Source organism: Nothoprocta perdicaria, unplaced genomic scaffold (assembly GCF_003342845.1).
Source record: "Nothoprocta perdicaria isolate Ctin4 unplaced genomic scaffold, notPer1 scaffold_54, whole genome shotgun sequence".
NCBI lineage: Eukaryota > Metazoa > Chordata > Aves > Tinamiformes > Tinamidae > Nothoprocta > Nothoprocta perdicaria.
Window position 1 is genome coordinate 198,512 of NW_020455799.1, and position 21,443 is coordinate 219,954.

At 39.7% G+C, this 21,443-nt stretch overlaps 1 protein-coding gene across 4 annotated transcripts in view; it reads right to left on the reverse strand.

Moving 5' to 3' along the window:
- Window positions 1–627: 627 nt before the first annotated feature.
- The window catches only part of MARK1 (microtubule affinity regulating kinase 1), a 51,000-nt gene continuing 30,184 nt past the window's right edge, over window positions 628–21,443 (reverse strand). Inside the window, exons 8-18 of one of the 4 annotated variants that reach the window (XM_026048439.1) lie at window positions 19,907–20,143; window positions 19,698–19,817; window positions 15,897–15,996; window positions 15,212–15,324; window positions 13,825–13,978; window positions 12,675–12,868; window positions 10,853–10,953; window positions 8,507–8,668; window positions 7,507–7,758; window positions 4,783–4,827; window positions 628–2,708 (exon numbers count right to left, since the gene is read on the reverse strand). In XM_026048439.1, the coding sequence (XP_025904224.1) occupies window positions 2,354–2,708; window positions 4,783–4,827; window positions 7,507–7,758; window positions 8,507–8,668; window positions 10,853–10,953; window positions 12,675–12,868; window positions 13,825–13,978; window positions 15,212–15,324; window positions 15,897–15,996; window positions 19,698–19,817; window positions 19,907–20,143 (1,833 nt within the window). In that variant the 3' untranslated portion in view covers window positions 628–2,353. Of the gene's footprint in view, window positions 2,709–4,782; window positions 4,828–7,506; window positions 7,759–8,506; window positions 8,669–10,852; window positions 10,954–12,674; window positions 12,869–13,824; window positions 14,003–15,211; window positions 15,325–15,896; window positions 15,997–19,697; window positions 19,818–19,906; window positions 20,144–21,443 lie in introns of all 4 variants that reach the window. The other 3 variants (XM_026048438.1, XM_026048441.1, XM_026048440.1) reach the window with 3 other exon arrangements.

The following is a 21,443-nucleotide window of genomic DNA, read 5'->3' on the forward strand; positions in this document are numbered from 1 at the left end:
TACATAAAATGGTCAAAAATGTTAAGTCTAGGGCAGAGTAAATCATGTAAAAACGTAACATATAAAGCAGGAAACTATCACAGTATTTAATCTACTGTCTCACAGCATGACCTASATTTTTTACACAGAACCTTCCAAAAAGGCAGAGCGTTTTGCTTCATTACCAGATTCATACATGATCTTAGATGAACATCATAGTTACTTTCTTGTGATGTGCTGTCAAGGATAAATGCACATTCATGGATTAGCTGAGCACATGCACAAGCCTTCATGAGACTGATTTTTGGTGAATTTCCGGAATAGTTTCTGGACATCCATTTCCATAAAGATCTAAAGCCAGTGGGATTTTCTAGACAGCGTAAGACCTAATGTGTAAGACCTAAAACTGACACAATGAAAATCCTGGATTTACACAATGTAGAATATGAAGTCTTTGCATAAAAGGCCGAAAAGAAACTCCCCTACCCAACAAACAACTAAACAAGCCCTCAGACACGACACACACCTGCAATGAGAGACCTCTAGGTTACTTCTCTACCTGCAGTAGTTATTGCACATTCAGAAAGGGCAAGCAACAAGTATTTTAGTACGAGAACTGTTCAAGTAAGTTTTAATAGAGTGCACCAGTGAATCAAGATGACTTGCATCAGATTTTGTTTCAATGAACATCAGATTAAATAAAAAAAAGAAAAGGGGCTACAGTTCTTTCTTTCCAAACACCACCCTTTTTCTAAGGCAACAATACACGTCCATGTCAGAACAGAACTGTTACAGAAGAGAGCTACAGCACAGTACAGCATGTCAAGTCCATCTCTGCAAGAAGCCACTCGAGGAGGGCACATCAACTACACTTACAGCCTTCTAAACTTCAGGGTTACAGAGTTTTACCACAGGTTTTTTTTTTTAATTTTTATTTTTTAAAGTGACAATTTCTTAACGAACTTTCTATTCTTCACAAGTGTGCAGATGGGGGCCCCATATGTTGATATTACAGTAATTACGACATTAAATAACATTGCACAACCAACCTCTATGGTTAATTCAGTACAAAATAACAAGTATTAAAATGTACCAGTACTAGTGGTTTTACATAGTTTAGAATCATTAATCATGAAGGGGAAAAAAAGTGTGTGTGGTTTTTTTTTTTTTTCTTTTTTTTGTTTTCTGTAGGCAAATGCCTAATTACAAAGCTGCACATTACAGGCATAATGATGTGGAATAAATACAAGAAGTCTGATAAAATATTAAACACAAACAGGTTACATGGGAACAAACTGTACAACCACAAAAGCATAAATCAACAATTTATCATTATAAACAAGGTATGTTTAGCTGTAAAATATTGTGTGGAATTGCATGTACTCTTTGGAGGGGGGGGCACATATTCCAAAAGCCAAGCTAATTCCTGAGGTGTTATTATTAATTTATATAATTGGTCAACACTTCAGATTACCTTGTGCTATTAAACAGTCCCAATATTAATATATTTCCACAAAATGGATTTTATAATATTCGGAAGGCAGCAAACAAGTGATATTTTACACCATGATCTTCAAATGAAATAATTTACGGTTAGCCATTTGGGTGCTACATTTGTTAGTGGGCCAGGGAATATAATTTGCAGACCAAACCATTACCGATGCCGGGTTTCTGTTCCCCCACAGCTCTGAGCTGGCCCAAGGCAAAACAAAGTTTTTAAACGGTAAGTGCCAACACTGTAAACATGTTTTGTATTTGTCAACTAAACACTATCCAATAACAAGGTTAAGAGCCAAAGATGAGCAGGAACAGTCTTGTGTAGAACGAAAGCCGATTTATTCATCGACTTTTGGTTCAAATCATGAACAGTTTTTAAATAATTAAAAATGGTCATGCTACAGTTGTGAAAACTATTTTTGTGCATTTGACTCAGGACAGAGTTTTTTTTTTTCTTTTTAAAAATGCATGATAGAGGTAAGACTTATAAAAACCACCAAAAATGTAAGTGATAGGGAAGAACTTTTCCAACTCAAAGCATCAAACATACATTTCTGTGCAGAAATCTAGACAACTATACAAGATCCATATTTAAGCAGTCATCTTTTTATTATACAACTCTATGAACATAAAATGAACAGAATGCTCTATATACTTACCTGTACATGTGAACATAACTTCTTTAGCTACAGTTATTTAATATAGGTTATACTGGATTTAACTTTACAATTCTGAATAACTATGTATAACCTTATTGCAATAAGGGCAATTTCTACATGGGGAGTTTCACAGGCCAATCACATTAGGCGTAACCAGTACATTCAAAGTGTAGATCATGTATGAATCTTCCCTGATCCCAGAAAAATGTAGTTCCTCTTTACAGCTTAAGCTCATTCGCTATCTTGGATGCAATGTTCTTAAATGCAATAGAAGTCCCCGATATCCTCTTGAAACGAACGCCATTGAGCGACAACCGGGGCAGTTTGCAGACCTCCATCTCCCACTGGACCAGGCCGTCCTGCCGCGCGTCGCCGTGGACGCAGAAGAGCAAAAACCGCTCTTTCTGTTCGTAATCGCAGTTATTAGCGTCTAACACTTTCCGGATCTCTCTCATCATGTCGTTGGGGTCCATAGAACTAGTGGTTTTCATACTCCACGTGAACCTCAAGGAGCGGGGCTTCGAATCTTTGCTGTCCTCCTTTTCTCTTTCTTTGGGCTCTCCTGAAGCACTCCTAGGAGAGGTGACACACGCAGCGGTCAAATACAGAAGCACTAAAGCCCAGGGTGAGAAGAGCAGCAGAGTTCTCGAACAGGGGTTTCGAAACCACACGCGACGCACCGCTAGGCTTACATGAGCCAAGCCAAAACGTTCAAGGGATTCCTTGGAAAAGCTGGGCGCCATCCTGGCACCTGGGCACTGCAGCGGGRGCTGCTGCCCGTCCCCTGTGGTGGTAACGGGCCGGTGGAGTTTGGAAACCCCTGCTCTGAAAGGCTGATGGCCACATATGCAATGGTAACTACAGACACACATCGTACTGCTCCACAGAGAGTGGCATCTATGTAAAAGCATGACTGGAGGTCCGCTGGGTTCATGATCTGGAGCATGCCATACACCAACAAAACTGAAGTTGAGCGACATAGTCCCAAAGCGTAAATTATACTGGAAAAGCAGCAAAGGAAGGAACCCACCCTGCACTTCAGAAGCCTGCAGTTAACCCCCTTGGTTCATTAGTTATCTTTGACCTCTCTCTGTGTAAAGAGGCCTTTTAACAACAGGCCTTATCCTACCAGGTAAAGCCGAATTTTGTCCCACAGTTACTGTGGTGCTAAACGGTTTGTTTGTCCGCCAGCAAAGTCCACAGCCGGCAGTTCCTTCAGAGAACAGCAGTGACTTGTAGCCACAAAGCATTTCAGCTGATAAAGTGACTTGGACAAAATCCCAAGCAAATAATTTCCAGGGAATGTCAGTGCTATAAAGCAAAGCTTCTTTACAAACCAGATTACTTATTCCTCCATTGGAAAAGGATTTTGAGCATCAGCACTCATTATTTTAGAATTTCAAGTAATTCCACGGCCAGCTCTGTCTTCTTGTCCCAAGCACTCGAGGTGCCCGATGCCTCCCCCTTCCTTCAGAGGGAGAAAGGTGCTGTTCCCGTTTTGGTACGGCCTGCATACACTGYCACTATTCAGAGAGGAGCCAAAACAAACATTTCATATTTAAGTTTCACTGTGACCCCCAGAGAACGACATCACTATTAASGGACAGAGCATGAGAGTGCAAGATCTTGAAAAAACTTTCAGCCCCCAACAGGCAATGTAGAATGGTAAGAAGTAGAGTAAGCTAGAGAATGAAAGCAAGAGCTGAAAGCAACTTCCCAATTTTATCTGAAGATCCAATTAATCTCTTTTCCCAAGTCAAGAATTCAATAGCTAACATACTTTGGATAGAAAAGGGCTAATGCATCTAACAGGTACTGTGTATTTGACAACATACCCTGTTTAGAAGTGTGCTGCTTTTTAAAATAAAGATTTACAAGATTCARTGGCTCTGTTTTGAAAATTAGAGCAATACTTTTGGTAACGGTCCRGTTCAGAATGCAACAAGCTACAATGTGTGTTCACCAGGTAGCACAAGAGGTAATGCTCTGTACCACACACACCAAAAACAGAGGGCAAATGCTGAAACACGCCCAAAAGAGCAGATACTCTAAAAAACGAGCACACGAAGGAGTGCCTCATGGCTTGCAAGACGTTTGTGTCTGGTGGTTGCCATACAGATCAGCGTTTAGCAGTCACCACCCTTTTTGTCTGCATGTCACTTAGTTTTTTCTCAGTGCAAAGGGACATTCATTTCTCAGGGCACTACAACAGGGTGTTCACTTGTGGCAAACAGCAGCTTTAGTAATGGACACAGTTTGTGACTACAGTAAAAATTTTTTGTACATACACASAGACACACAAAGGATGTTACATTTGCACTGAAACCTGAAGTAAATAATATTAAATATTCATAGGCCAAAACATGGTTTTAAAGAAGTGCCTAAAGGATTGGTTTAATCCAAAGTGGGCATTATTAATCAGAGGAATGTGTTTAAGGAGTTTGTTTCTCTGCAAAGTATTCAATATAAAAAGCGATGGCTGAAGGGTTTCACCAAAGGCCCCTTCCCCCCCCAGATCCATACCATCTTTTAAATGTAGATTATTTAAGAACTATTCTATTTCACATTCTGATTAAAAGCCTTTAAGAAATCACTTAAAGCTTGATGCAAAGGACCTAGGAGCGAAGTATTAATAGTGGCTCCTCACCTTGAGGTGTCAGTTCTGCCACTGGCTTCACCTTCACTTGGATCCCTCAAAACAAAGTTAAGGTTGAGATTCAATGATAAAAGTTAAAATAAAAGTTAAGAAAACCTACATCTAGAACAAATGATAAATAAGTAGCAAACAAAAAAAAAAAAAACCCTCAGTATAATAATGTTAAGTCTAATACTGCATGATTATCCTTCACAGCTGTAATTACCTTCTCCTCAGATACCTTAACTTGTTYCAGCTCTGCCCCGGGGCTAGCTAGTCTCTCCTGTGGCACAAAGGGCTGCGCTCGGGCCGGCCGCTCCCTTGGAGCGCCCGGGGCCGCCACAGGCCCCTCGTCCGGACCCGGCGCTGGGAAGCCGCTCCACAAACGCGCCTTCAACATCTGCGGAGCTTTAAGCAATCCAGATGTTGCACTGGGGGCTGTAAGATTACGGATGAGCTACAAGTTCAGTATTATGTTGGTTTATCTTGTTGAATTACGGTGGTAATTTWGAAGGGAAGTGTTTTGCCTTCATGGAATGGTTGAGGTTGGAAGGGACCTCTAGAGATCATCTAGTCCAACCACCCTGCTTCAGCAGGGACACCTAGAGCACGGGGCACATTCTGCCTTTTTTAGTCTGAAGCAACTTGAAAAATTACCACAGACTGTATATGCCACTTGGGTACATTCCTAGTGCTGCAGAACGTGCATTTTAGTACGTAATTTCAATTATTTGATTAATTTAATGCCTTCTGAATATGAATAGTAACATCACCAGAAGCAGACTTTGACATGAATCAAATTTGATATAAAATACCTATATAGCCTATACATTAAGTATTCCCACTATGTATTTATTATATACTTACCAGAAAAGGCATTTATCTTTGCCAAAAAATAAAAAAGTAGTCTTTCATGACACCTTATAATCAAAATGTGTTTTAAAACATGATTTACTAAAAAGTAAAGAAGTTAGAGGGGCATGCAGTTAGGTGATGCCAGTTAAAAGAACAACAAAACCCCAAACACTTCAGTCTGTGTATTCTCAACCATAAAATATATATATTTTTTAAACTTAAACTTAAAGCTGTTTGGAACTTATCTTTGCTACAGAAACTGTATATTTAACTGTACATTTTTAACACTAAATTTTTTTTTTTTTTTTTGGCGTAAGCTACATAAACATTTTCTATAATAAAAAAAATCTGAATCAAAAGACAACACAGTTTACAGTATGTTAGTTATAAATACAGAGTACACTTAAAAACCAGTAATTCTTCAATCTACCTTAAAGTTAGGGCACCATTCCCTGGAAGACAACAATGAGTTAAAATGGGAAAACAAACACACAAACAATAAAGAAAGGAAACAAAACAACAAACAAACAAACAGCCTGTGCTTTTGAAAATGATTCATTACTTAGCAGCAAACACACTTCTTTCTTCTTTAAGAATCTCTCTTAATAACCCAGCTGACTAACTACAGACTCTCCTCTCCTCCCCCCACATTATGTGAGTGCTGGAAATGCCAAAAATGAAGGCTCATATTCCTCTATCTTCAGGTTTCTGAAAAAAGAAAACTGTTCATATACTTTTTGTTATCATATGAGATATGACTTCGCACACACTGATTAACACACTATTAGTATTGCAAGCAAAAGTAATTTTATGAACAGCATGACTGAATTCCTAGCTTTTCTCTTCTTTTCCCCTACAATTCATCATATTGTATTTAGGAATTTGCAACTACTGGCTTGAATTAGGAAGCCTCAGATGGAGGCACTTTAAAATTATCATTCTTTTACTCACAAATTACAGATTGCAGAATTATACCATTATGGTCTGAAAAGAGAGATATTCAAGATTTCAATGTGAAATTCAAGATGTCGATTCCGTTGCAAAATYGACAATACAATTTTCTGCACCAGCTTGGGAGCTTTAAGTAAATTCCTGTTAGAGAGAGGCGAATAACTTAAGTCTCTCTTTGGGAAAGCTCCTAAGAATGCTAAAATCAGTCACTTGGAATTAAACAGTTTATTTGAAATTCTTTTCCAGCATCTCTCCTCATGTTAATATTACTGCCAGTATCATCACATGAATGATGGCAGTTCCAGGAAGCTCCATGAAATTCACATACTCTCTTCTTTCAGAATCAAAAACTTTCTTTTAAAGAAGCTACACAAGTAGCTGTATAATATCAAAATATTAAGATTTCCAGACATTTAGATTTGTGCCCATTTCTAAACTTCTCATTTGTATTTATAATTTAAAATTCTCTAAAATAATTTGCAAATTCCAATTTAATGTAAAACAGCTATAAAAAGAGCTCTTGCAACAAATGCACTCACATGCATTTGGATCAGCAGTGGATCACAAGTAGCAAAATATTCTTAGCATTTAATAATGACTTCAGTAYTTAAAATCATTTGATTTGAGCTTAAAAATAATACCTTTGTCTCTCAATCATAAAGCATGAACAAAAATAAAGAAAACTTGAATATCATTCTCTTGCTCTTTTTACTATACAGGAGGAAGAGCTGACCAAACATGAATGCTTACAACAAAAATGGAGAAATAAAAGCAGATTCTGGAAGGAACACACAAAAACTAAATTCACCTTTACTTCGCATTGATAAACTGCTAACTCTTGGTGATGCTGCAATTAGGGCCCTATTTATAGGCTGGGCTTTTTCCTGTTGTATTTTTTCTGTGTCCCCTACAAAATCCAGAGGTACTAACCTGCGGACAAACTTGGAAGTGATCTTGCTTATTATGCCGGTGGACGTCCCTCTCCTGGCGTGCGCAAAGGCGCCGGGTTCGTGGGAGGGCGAGGCCGGCGGCCCGTTGTACGTGGCGTTCCGCCGCTCCCGGAGCTGCTCGCCGTGGAAAGTGCTTCGGCTCGAGCTGCCCCGCGGAAAGCGGGTTCGGTCCGGAGTGGTGGTGCTAATGCTGTGGGCGGACGGGGAGGCCGCAGGCACTCGGGGAGTTGCACTGCCGGGAGAGGAGAGGCATTAAATGAAAAGGGAAAGGCTGCGCTAGAAACGCTCCTACATGACGACTGTTTCTCAAAGGAAAAAAAAAAAAGTCTACTTGGAAATATTCAAGTGATATTTTCATCGCTGAATCAATTACTTGAAGTGTTAAGACTAGTTAAAAAAAATACACAGATATGAGAGAGAAGAAAAAGGAAGGAAAGCAGCTAGTAAGAGCTGAAAGTAATCCCAGGCCTCTTTTGGAAAGATTCATAAAAAAATAAACTTTTAACACACAAGCTACTGCTAAAATTTCCTATGRAAAAAATCAGGTAGCAAAAATGAATTTTTAAAGTTATTTGAACGTTTGAGTGTATGAGCAGCTATAGTATGGTATATTTAGACTAAGTGAGCCTAATAATCTCCCAAAGCAACAAGTTTAACATTTTTCTATCTAGCCTAAACGTTTGGAGGCCTGTATCAGGTGGCTGTGTATGCATTAGTTAAATTTGTAACTCTTCCAAGTTTTCCAGAAGTTTCCAGCAGGAGTCAGTCAAGGAGCTTTAAGTGTCTGCAAACACTCCTCGTGAACAAAATCATGCCTRTAATCACCTGCAGTGCAGGCATTCCTTGACTCAGCTACTGCAACGAACTGGATGCAACGGGACACTTCTGAAGAGCTGACAAACACACTGCAATATGCCATGCACCGAATACCAATATTTTTMAAGTCTAAAGTGCTAAAGAAATGGCAAGCAAGGCATTACCTTGGTCGGTAACCTTCAGTGCCATCTTTGATGGTCGGCAGGGTGACTTTTATTGGGTGGCCGGAGGCAGACATGGACTTCTGATGCCGCGGCCGGGCCGACACGGCGGGAGCGGCCGCGGAGCCCGCGGAGGAGGTGCTGCTTGCAGACATTTCGGTCAGGCTTTCGGCGCGCCGGCAGGGCAGCACGGCCAAGGCAGAGGAAAAAGAGAGTGTGGGGGGAAAAAGATTCATCATTTCAAGGTATCAGTCCCAACAAACCGAAGAGTTGGCATAAAACCCTAAGTGGCTTCCCTTTAGTTTTTAAATCAACTCCTGAATGGGAGCTGTTGGATTATGAGTTGCATGCAAACGAAATACAAATAAAAGTTATTCTAAAGCAGTATGCATGACGTATGTGTTTTCATAGCATTATCTCCTTCAAGGATTCTGGCTGTTCAGCCTCTCTCAAAAATTAGTTACACTTGCACAGGCCTTTTAAATACCAATAAAGACAAGAAATTACTGTTACAGAAAGGCAGTTCAGTTACTTTTTCCTATACTGAATGTAGCATCTTGGTTTAGAATGCATAAATGCAATATTAACTACATGACAGATATTTTCTATACTGAGATGAATTTCTGTTAAGCAGCACAACGCTTCAAATAAAGTGTGCAGAGGGGGTATCAAGAATTTTACCCTCCCTCTCCTGCCTCCTAAATTAACATACAAACAGGAAAGGCAAAATGAAAAATGAATAAATCACCTTTTTCATTTTAGAACATGGAGTACTGTTTAAACACCATCACCCCCAAAGATGGCATTTCACAAGCAGCCAGAAAGCTGAGTGACAAGGCTGCCTCTCAGCAGTCAGAAATACATAACCGTGGGAGAATCGTTTCACAGTTGTTCTTATTGTACTTTAGGAACCATAAGTCAGATCACTACATATGTTAAATCAGGATCTTTCATTCCTCCCAAGGCTAAATCTAACATGAAGTATTCAAAGTATTGAAGAAAGACTACATAAAAGTGGTCTTAAACATGGGGGGAGGAGGAGGAACCRCAGAGGGCTTAAAAATGAATTAAATAGATTTTCTTTTTTTGTGAAGTAAATACTGCTACTTTTACCTAAAACCTGAACACCTAAAAAAATCAAAAGAAAAAGACTGAGAACTAGAGACACATTTTTTCTTGAAAGGGTTTTTTGTCTTGCTTTAAAAAGGACCAAGTTGTACTTGTTTCTAGCATTGCAAAGTGGATTAAAGGAAAGGTGGCTTCATCAGTAAGCCCAGAGCTACAGAAGAGAAGGGGAACCTGCAGTACCCCCTCAAGAGTCACAAAAGCAATTCTGAGTTATATCTCCCCCATCCCATGTGTTTATCCTATCCAAAGTTGCCGATTTTTAGCTTTCTTTAAATGAGAAAAATTTGCCCAGGAGAGTTAAAAAAAAAAAAAATCTCCTCAATTCTGATCAAGTTCTTCCAAATATCTTCAGCCATTAAATAATTAGAGATATTATTAGAGATCATGGAAGTCATGAGCACAACACAGCCAGTCTCATGCCTACATTTCCAATCACCTTTTCTGTCACAGCAATGTCGTGGAATGTGATCCATATGGAATTGCTAGCACCTTATTATACAACTACTATACCCTTCTTAGCAAGTGAAAGTTGTATTCGTTTTCAAAAAACATCCCCAGCTACCCTGGGGGATGTCAACAGGCCATAAAATGCTTCCAATAATTACTGCTATCTGAAAAATGCTAAGGTTATTGGTACCTATCTGCCATGAGGGATTTTTTTTTTAAGAGATGAAATCCCTCCAGGCAAATTATGACCAAGCACTTCACCAGCCCTGCATTTGATGAGTTTTGAAAGTGAAATAAAATATTAAAAAGGCAAAAAAAAAAAGCTCACTCAGGAATTTACTTCCTAAGGTTTACAAGCAAGAGGCCTCCCTGTGCTGCAAATGGTACCAACAGGATCTTGCCTGCATGCCGGGGAAGGCTCTTTCCCTGGAATCATGGAGCAGAGCCTGAGGTGCCCTCCCAAGGGGGCCAAAACGGGCCATCCTGCTTCCAGCAGATTTATTTTGGGCATTTATCCTCTATCCCAGCCACTGCTAGGCTGCACCTGCCCTTTCACAACAGTTACTTCCATCAGTATTTTTATTTCTGATTAGGCCAGCTGGCAAAGAAAGGACTAAAGTGGCAGGAGAAACTTCCACAGAAGATGAAAACATGTCAAGCAGTCAAGATGTTACCTGTTTCATTGCACTGAACTAATTGCACTAATTGCATAATCCATGCCAGGTATTGCTCTTTCCTTATATCCAAATTAGCAAGTGAGAAGTTGAAGGATACCTGCTGTCCTTCCCATTCTGTATTGCAGAATAGCGATCTGAAGAGCGCTCGCAAACGTAAGTGTTCCTCCTTGTCATTCCAGTACCAGAAAACACATTGCTCTGGAAGAAAGTTACCACAAACTTAAGTATAAAATGAAKTCTTCTACTTACAAAGGTTGCACAAAAAGGAAAGTACGAGAAGCAAATCAAAAGAGAATTTCAGCAACTTATGCACATTCTTCTAATAACTGTGTACGTGTCCTCACATGTTCTAGGTTATAGCTGCTGACACAAACCAGTTGCATCACTGGGTATTCCTTGCTGATATTTGMTTTACTAGGTATTATTATACAGCTCCCACTGAATTATTTGAGTCTGGGATCAAGAGGTACAGAAACCAAACAGCTGCTAGGGTTCCAAAGAACATATATACCTGGCTACCTTAAATGGTTTCTTGTGCAGATGATGTTGGCAACTAGAGCTCCAGCCTTACAGTTTGGTGCCCCCTGTYGAACAGGTTTACAAAATTGAGATGAAAAGTTCTAACAACTCGTGTTAGTTGAGCTCAACTTTATGATACGCAACTGAAGGAAGTTCTACCACAAAAATTTATATCAATTTACAGCAAATTAGGTTTCTATCAATGAACATTGATGGGCTCTTCTCAGTGTTTAGAGCATCTCGGGATGTACTGCAGATACCATCCACAGAATCTTAGGAGTTAAATGAACTTCAGGGTATTTTATTTAAAAGAATTCTAGTAGAAATGTGYGTTGTCTTCTCGGAGTCCAAGACAGAAACTAGCAACCAGAATCCCAAAGGCACRGAAAATTTCTGCTCTCTGCTTACTGCAGAACAAGATGGCAGGTATTTTTGTATTTAATACAGCTTGCCTGAAAATGAGAGGTTTACKTGTATCTTATTCTAGACTATGATTTATGCATATTACAAATCTTTTCTCTCCACATAAACTCATGCCCCTGGGCAGTAAACATTTCTGCTCTGATACCACAYGGTATTATTGCACTGTGTGTCCTTAAAACTGATATTAGTACACATGAACTTCCATGTAAGGGAGAAACCCTTCTATCTGGAGAAAAAAAGGAAAAAAAAAGTCCATGGCAGTAATATGCTAGGGGTTTACAAAACAATGAATTGGTAGTAGAAGAATTAATTGATTAATTAATTAGGAAACAATAAATCAAATTAATCAAATTAATCATTTCCTAATACAAGGATCATGTTGCAGCTCATATCATCACYGGACAGCAAATTTCAACACACAAACGGGTTGTGTCCCCACTGCTGGCACAGCTTGTGGCCGTTCTATGAATTCTGCAGCTTGGCATGGAAGCCCTAAAAATAAGTGTTTTCAAAAAAGCTAAACAGACTCATACAGCATAAATTCATAAGAGATATTACACAGAATTTGTCATATGAAGTCTTTGATTCAGGAAGTCCTCTGGCTTCCTTCTGGATACACAAGCATTGGCAAACTAGGGAAAGAGCGCTCTATATTGCCTCAGGTCTTATGCTCTTTCCCTAAATATCCACCATTTGCCTCAACAGATGTTCAGCTTTTCCCGAGTGCAGACATTCTTGTGCTTACAGTTAGGTTAGAGTTAGAAAAAGCGAGGTTGGGCAGAAGGGAAAGATTCATTTTAAAATACATTCACTGTAGCCTATTCTTGTCTGCCAGTAAAAGTTACCAGAAATAGGGGCTTACTCAGGAACCATTATGCTTATAGTAGCCTGATGCAGCAGGCTGTGTTTAAAAAGGGGAAATAAATAACCAACACACACACACACACACACACACACACACACACACACACACTCACACTTGGAACTGCAGTGGACTTCTTCCTTTCTGGGCCCACAAGCGGGCTGGCAGCCATCTCCCCTTTGGATCCCACGGAAGCGCTGCCGTGTTTGCGCGACGCCTCCTTGTCCCAGTCCTCTTTCTGCTCGCTCTCCACGCTGTTCGCCTGAGCCCTCTTGGTGTACGACACAGCAGGAGGAATCGATGGCCCAACTGTCAAGTAAAACCAGTATTAACGCTAGCAAAAATAACCACTGCATTTTCCTTGGTCAAAATGCTCTAAGAATGGCTTCCTGAATACTAAAAAAAGCACCTGCAACAGCTACCACTGCACGCTCAGCTCATGTGTCAACCTATTAAATTCAGCGGGGACATTCTGCCTTTTACCCCATCTCTCTTCATTACCAATGTGCAGTTCAGAATTAGTTTCCATTTCATATCAGTATGTAAAACATAGAGTAGTTTTTTAATTCACATTTAAAACTAATGAAATTTGTGTTATATTAAGAAAAGGTAGCAATTAGAATATTTTTCTTTTTTCTTTTTATTAAAATTTCATGTGCCAGGAAAGATGTTCCTTCCTTCCTCTGCCCCTCCAAAAAATAGCATTACAGAGGGGAGGAGGGAAGACAGTGAAAACACAGTATCACTGAGGGAGAGAACTGGGAAAAAAATTAGAAAGAATGGGAACCTAGGCAGAGAGAGATGTCAAAATTTAAAAGACTCTACAATTTTTCTTTTTTTTTTTTTCCCCCTGAAAAAGAACTATATTATTATTTCTTGATGTACCCACTTTTACCTGCAAATGCTTGCTGAACACTTGGCAAAACTGTCATCTCCAGGAAATCAACTGTTTGACCCCAACACTACATCTTCATATAAGATATACATCTTTGAGTTTATTCAGACTAAGACTTCCCCATGACCTTCCTGAGCAGGGAGCATCCTAAAGCTATTAGTCAWCCACATAGGAAATCCAAGAAAATCATTCAGTGGACTGGCCCCTTTTTACCACGGGAGTGTTCATACAGATAAAAGCACCACAGCAGAGCACGCTGAGATGCACAACCACCGCACAGAGCGGTGGAGCGGCCAGGTTCCCAAAACACTGCACAGTCAGACTTAAAACTGTGTGTGTGTGACTTGACTTGTTGGARCGTCATCCCCACCGTGATCGCTGAAGCGCCGCTGCTTCTGGTTGGTGGAAATGCTCCGCTGCACCTTCAGGTGGGCCGGGGACTGCACGGAGCTGTTGTTGAGGTCGCTGCTAGGCCGGGACCTTTGACTCAGGTTGCTGCTGGACAAGGACTCGCTTCCTTCAAACTGAAAGGAGAGCGTTTGGAAAGCCTAAGGAAAATGCAACACGGCTGGGGTTTTTAGGACAAGGTACAGAGAAGAAATCCCATCAAAAGCATTTAAAAAAACATTAAGTTGTAAAACTAAGAAAAAGTTAACAAGTGCTCAAAATAAAATCGCAAGAATCTTGACAATAACAAAAGTTAAGTTTTTTTAAATATTAACATTAGTTATTTAAAACTCAAGCCAAAGAATAATTTTATAACAACACTTAATTTCTTCAAGCTTAAGGAACATTTCTAGCGTCAATTCCAAAATGCATCCAATTAACCTGGAACCCAAGTCAGAGAGGCTAGAAAAGCAGCTGCTAATGTTTGAGGGATTCTTTACAGCCTTCAATACCTTTTCAGAAGATACACAACTAAGCCCTTGGCTTTGCAGTCATGGGATAAGAGAGAGGCATTGTAAGTAAAAGCGGTGTGAAAGCCAAACTACTGCTTCCAAGCAGTCTGAGTCAAAAGCATTTCAGACAGGTTGCCCCCAGGCCGTGCAGTTACTGGGAATTCTGAGATTCCTTCCCCACAACAGAGATGTTGTGGGAAAGTGCACCAAGGATGCTCATATTAGAGCTGTCTCTGAAATGAAGGAAGCCCTGTGAAGCAGCAGGAAAATAAAGCCCCTTCAAGAGGACAGGACAGCACTGGCTTGATTTCTTGAAAAGCCCCACAGTCCTGAAAGATCTGCAGCTCCTTCCAGTTCCAGGAGGGCTGAAAGACTTTATATCTCAAATTTACTAAYGATCATGATGCATTTATTTAATAAATAATAAAATACAATGTAGTGTATGAGTGAGAAAGGATGGCTTCATGAATGAGAAAGCCAGAAAGGATGTCACAGCTTAGTATTTGGAAGAACAATTGTTCTAGCTACATTTTTACTCTAGATACATTGTTAACTATTTCAGATTTAACTATAAATGTATTTGAAAAGAAGACTCAGCACTTAAGTCCCATCAGTTTAGATTAAGAGCTAGCTTTTTTTAATAAACATTTCAACATACTTGCCAGTAACCATCAAGATGCTATATCCAATCTATTCCTTCATACAGAAACTAACAAGATTCCCCAAAAGATTAAAAAAGGAAAATTAGTTAAGTTTAAAAATTAAAAAATACCAAAAGTTAGTTTTACAAAATAATAAAAAAAATATACAGAATATTCAACCCAGCAGATCAGAAGTTGTAAATTAGACAGCACTTACTTCAGGTGGTTTTCTACCTAGAAGCAGGTAAGTAGCCATAACCTCATCATACTTTTGGTTTACTAAAGATTCATGAATTTCCTCTCTCGAAAATCCCATAGTGACCATTATATCTAAAAAGAAAAAGTTAGAAACATTAGCCAAATATGTATTTGGCATTACTGACAATCAAGGAACACTGAAAACAAAACAAACAAGAGGATTTGGAAACATAAATTTTGAAAGGCAAAAGAATTTGCATCCTCTTTGCTATGCAAAACCAGRCATCAGCTCCCTGTTTTCACTGTTGTCACCCTTCTGACCACTCTCAACATCTATTGCGTGTAATTCAATAAGCACAGAAAACACTGGCCAGCAGAAACTATGAACAGCTACTATGAACAATACAGTATCTTTCTGTGTCCAAGGCAGATGAAAAGTTGTTACYCTCATAATAAAATTTGTTTATTTCTACCCACTCAGTGCTGTAACCTTAGTTGTCCTTTGCTGCACTTACAGTCACGTTAGCTCAGTGAAATCACAGCAGCAGCTATAATGACAGCTTTGTAATGTAATTTCTCATTTAAATCAAAAGAAAACACTTTAATTGTATGGTAAGTTTGTATTTCAGTTTCTATTAAAAAATTTAGTTTGACTTGTTGGATAAAATCGGCTAAGTACAATGAATGCATCATTCTTGTCTTACCTATTCTCTTGGTGTCATTGAAGTCTGGTTCAGGCTCAGTGTATGGCTTTAATTCTTCTTCTTCATGGCCAACATTCATCCACCGATCCTTCATAATTTGCTAAGAAAACAAACGAGTCTTAGTGCAAGATGCCATTTACCTACCTGATTCAATTTGTGCTGGGTGTCTGGGACAAAACTTAAAATTCTTATTAATCTGAATGTTGTACATTCCCTCTATCCTTTCCTCACATCTTTTACTTCCTCTGATCTGCCATGTTTTCTTCTGCTTCCATTAATTAATTTTCCATGCTTTCCATTTACCTTTTACAAGCAATCAGTTAAAAATAGCAGAAAAACTTTTAAAAAAAAGCACTTCTCACAAACAATTCTTTCATTTTGTGCCCTTCCACTGGCCTCTTAATCCATCCTGCTGAGTGTTTGACATGTTCATGCCCTAATCTTAAGATCCCTRGATAGTTCCACAATTCTAATTCTAATCAAAAAAATTCTAATAAGCTATTTCCTTCAAATAACATTGAGTGTTTAGAAACAAGAGAACTATTTTGAAACATGCCTGTTATCTACCATCTAGATCTTGATCCCARTTAGTCTTTTTCTCCCTATGGATCTTCCCACATGACGGCCACTCATTCACATTTCAGCTGGAGGGGGAAAACTCCTTTAACTCTACGACATGCAGATATTTAAAGACTTCACATTTATATTTTTGGAAATTTTCCTCCTGCTGCAGCCTAGTTCGCCTACACCCTTGTGAGGTGGATCAGCTGGAATCTCCAGCCACCACCACCAGCTCTCTGCAAGCACCGCTTATTTTTAGCCCAGCTAAAACAAGTTTCCTCCCACAGCACCAGCGGGCTACGTGCGTCCCGAGGGAGCGATGCYGACGCTGCTCACTGGGCTGACAGCAGGGAAATGAGTGCCGGCAAGTCCAGGCTCCCACTGGCTCCAAATGTGCCTCTCAAACACCTCACTGAGTTCTTGCATGGACAACAAGAGAGTCGGTTTCCCACTGATTTAACCCAGCCCCTTGCATGGGGTCCTGCTGCCAAACTGCAGACCTCAATAGCTGCTTCCTCACAAGCACCATACAAAATGTTGCACCTGGGCCAGCTGACATTTTTGCTGACAACAAGACGTACAGGTTTAGTCAAAACTCTAGCACTGAATGGATTTTGGACAGGCTGGAGGCCGGGAGGGCTGCGGACAGGCGCTGCTCTGCGGCAGCTCCAGCACAGCAGAAACCAGCTCCTGGCACCACAGGCCCAGGTTTTCCCTTCGCAGCCTTTCAGCAACGTGGTACCACCTCAGAGAGAACGTCTGCAATCACAGTCCTTCAAACACACTGCTGACTAAATTTAAACTGAAGACAGAATGGGGTTTTTGGATGACAGGAAACACCCTGCTTAAACCCTCATTTCCCTTTCTTGATCCTCTTTCAGTAAAGAAAGAAAAACAACGGTTTCTACATTGCTTTTTTCTTCAGTATTGGATCTTGAGCTCAATGCAAGCTACTCCAGGTTCCCATCTGTTAAATATCTAAATTTGTTATCTTCTTTCAAGCACATGATCTCACAGGCACATTGTGGGATTGTGCAATATTTAAAACAGCCTCTCGCAATGAAGCATTTTGAAACAACACAAGCGATCCAGTTTCAATGTCAATATTACATCTGTGTAAATGCAGCTTGGCTTTTGGCCGGCTGATTACAGAACAGCAGCCCTGCTCAGCATATTTAAACATCTGACTCAACTCAAACTGTATTACAACCAGCTAGGTATCACTTTTGAAATGTCTTGCAGGAAAGCTGTTTAAAAAAATAAGAATAAAATAAGAAAGGAAAAAAAAGGACCTAGCTCAGGGGTTGTTTTTCCTCAAAAAAATACTTGCTTCATTATTCTTTCTGTAGGCATAAATATGCTCTGCTGGAATTTCACAGTGTTGCATTTCAAAGAAGTGAAGAAGTTGGAGAAATTGCTCAAATTGTGTCAGTGATGAGAGTTCCACATACTCCCTGGTACTGTACTTTTCCCTATCCCTTCCTGCAAAGATTCACTGTTTTATAATGCTACCTGCTTCTCAAGTGCTATCTCCTTATTGCAATTATAAAAAGATCTAAGCGAACTGTGACTGTAAAAACGTACCTGACTGGCACAGGCGAAATGGCCCARCACAGGGGCCTGGTTCCGTGCAAGGCCCAGCCGTGGTGCCAACATCCCTGGTGAGCAGCTCATCCCATGACCTGGGAAGCAGGCACGGAACGGAGCGCTGCGCACGGCTGGGACGGAGCAAGTGATTKTAAGACAAGGCGCAAATAAAATGTCCTTCTCCCCCGGAAGGACAACGTTAGCTTTCCACTTTCAGAAAGCTTCTGATAAATGTGTTTTTGCATTAGATTTGAAATTAGATTTGAAGAGAAAATGCAGACACTCTGCAGAAAAGTTGGATAAAAGGAAAACCTATTTCGTAAAACTGAAACATGACACTGGGAAAAAAAAGGCAGAAAGTCTTTCACYGTATTGCAATGACTCAGCTCTTATTGCTATGTCCCCTACAAAATAACAGATATAATTAAGGAATATTAGCAGAAGTAGCAAACCCTATTCATTGTTCTTTGCAGCACGGATTTTCTTCAAGTCAARGCTATTTATACCCAAAATGGTACCAGTTTGAAAGGAACTGCATGCAGGCAGCTCAGTACGTGCAAGCCGTCCTGCACAGGTAGCATCTGTGCCAGGAAGCCCAAGTCACTCCCCAAGTGAAAAGCGGCTTAAATGGGATTTATTCCCTGGAACACCATCCCCTTGCTGCCCAAGTATGCCCAGAAAGACGAAACAGAGGTCACTGGTGATTAATTCATGCAGGCATTATCTCCAAAACCATTCTATTTATCATCTGCTAGACTTCTATTTCTAATGGTAAGTAGGCTTTATTTTTAGAAGTGACTCTTCCTTGAAGAGTCACAAAAAGAGAACAAAGACATTTCGAATGAATTTTGTACAAAAAAAATACTTATTAAGCATCAGCTCCAGAGCTATCCAATAATTACACACCAATGCAGCAAACTTAAATAAAATCACTCCTTTAAAATGCTGAACATCTCAGACACCTTACAAATCATGCACAAATTCTCCCAAATACTCACTACACCCACAGATTTTAGCTGATGGACACAGAGGTTGTTATATATGTTAACTTTCCAGTTATTCAGGAAAAATATTGCCAGAAAAGAGAGGACTAAGACRACAGCTAATGATTATTAGCTTATCATCAAAGAGCTCTTAGCATTTATCTGTATCATGCAGGAACACCTGTTTCCCATCACAGTTAAAAGTTATTTCTCTTCTATTTACCTTTCTTAAAAAGTGATGCTGGAAATGGCAAGTTTTGTCAAAAGTGTTTACAGGGCTGCCTGCTTCTGCTTTTGTTTCTCAAAAAAACCCTCCAAACACAAGATATTTACAGTCTTGTTCTGCTTTCCACATGTTTGAATTGCCTCCAAAATGGGATGAAAACAAGTGTGAGCTGTTTGCACTTTGAAATGCTCTTAAATGACAGACTTTGCTCAGTTGAAATTAAAGTCAGTCTTTCAGGTGTAACACCTTCTATATTCAAACTGCCCTGTTTCTGTGATGCTTCCTTGTTTTTTCCTAAGACTTTTAGGCCCCTAAGACAAAAATAAAGTACATATGGTGGAAAACAAACAAATCTTAAGCTGTCTACTTAAATAAAATACAGTCTACTGTATTTTATKCATTCTTAATCTGAAAAAAGCTATATTTGAACATCAAAGTACTTACTTCCAAACTACCTCGTTTTATGGGATTCAGTACTAGTAGCTTCTTCAGTAGATTTTCACAGTCTGTGGACATATAGAACGGAATACGGTACTTCCCCCTCAGGACTCGCTCTCTCAATTCCTTTAGAAGAAAGTTTTAAAAGGTGAATTTACTAATGACACGAAGAGGTGAAGAAAGCAAAAAGCTCAGCTTTCATATTTTAACTGTACCTTTAGATTCTGACCATCAAATGGCAATGATCCACTCACTAGCGTGTACAGGATGACCCCGAGACTCCATACATCCACTTCAGGACCATCATATTTCTTTCCCTGGAAAAGCTCGGGAGCAGCATAAGGCGGGCTTCCACAAAACGTGTCCAGTTTATTACCAACTGTAAATTCATTGCTAAAGCCAAAGTCTGCAATTTTAATGTTCATATCTGAATCAAGTAGAAGGTTTTCTGCCTAAGAGAAAAACAAAAGAGGAAAAGGACAATTCTTTTAGCAGAAGAAGATTAATATTGCAGTATATCACTTATAAGTGGATTTTTTTTTCTTCTGATTTAGTTAGCCACCAGGGTATTTCTTGCAGAACACTAGGAACTAATCCCTCTGAATCCATTGCAAAGTTTGGAAATGGGTTATGTTCTAGAAAAACAGAAAARTTAAAATCAGCTAAACAGATTTGAAAGGTGGATGGTGAACAYGCTACTAAGACTATTTTTTTTTACCCTAGACACAATGACAYGGAAAGCTTAGCTTCAGACCAAGTATCTAGACATCCCAGAATAACAGGTTCAGCATCTGGCATGTTTCTGCCTGTCAGCAATTGTCAGCAATTTCTGATGCTAAGGAGCATAAATCTAATCCCAAACCTCTAAGATTTTGGTGGAGCAGAGGTTASAAGGGATTTAAGACTTTAAAAGCAGATGTCTTCTGCTTTCAAGATGAAACACTTCAGGCTATGTGTTATATCTTAGTATCTTGTACCAAAAAATCACGTCCTTTTATCATCAGAGTTTGCTTCAGCAATAAGATCACCAGTGTATATACTCTAAATTACACTTTATCATACACAATGCAAAATTTTATATATATAAAGACCAATGTCTCTGCAACAATCAGCATGTGAATGCGGTATCTCATGTATACATAGATGCAAGTGTTGAAGAACCTGCAGTCAGTGAACAGCATTTTACTGCTAACATCATGGGTAGATGAAAAAATAGTTACTGATGCAAATTAATGTGCATTTCTCAGAATGAAAGCTGCTGTGCAATGAGCGAGGCAGCAGTGGGCAATGTCTTCACATGTGACCAGGCCCAGGCTGCCGGTTTGCTGGCAGGGGTGGCTCAGGCAGCTGCCAAGCGTCAGCTCTGCGGCACAAATGGCCACATCTTGCTGAATGCTGCCCTGGGAGCTGAACCTGTCTGAAGCAGATACACAACTCTGCACTTTCTTCCCGTTAAAGAAGGAAAAAAACAAGTCTCCTATTTCAGGATCAGAAAGGCACACAATGCTTGGTCACCGAAAAAGGGAGTGTAACGCGACTAAGGCTCTTTTGTCTTTGCCTTTAGACATTTCACTTACATTCAAYGGCTATGAACAGAAACAATTTACAACCAGTGTATCAAGACAACAGTCGGGAAATGCAATTTAACCTCTGCCAGAAGTAAAATATAGCACCTGTTTATGAGCCAACTATGCTGAAAAATGCTTTATTTTCCCAATTCATGGTCTGTAATCTCAGCTGCTTCCAGCTGAT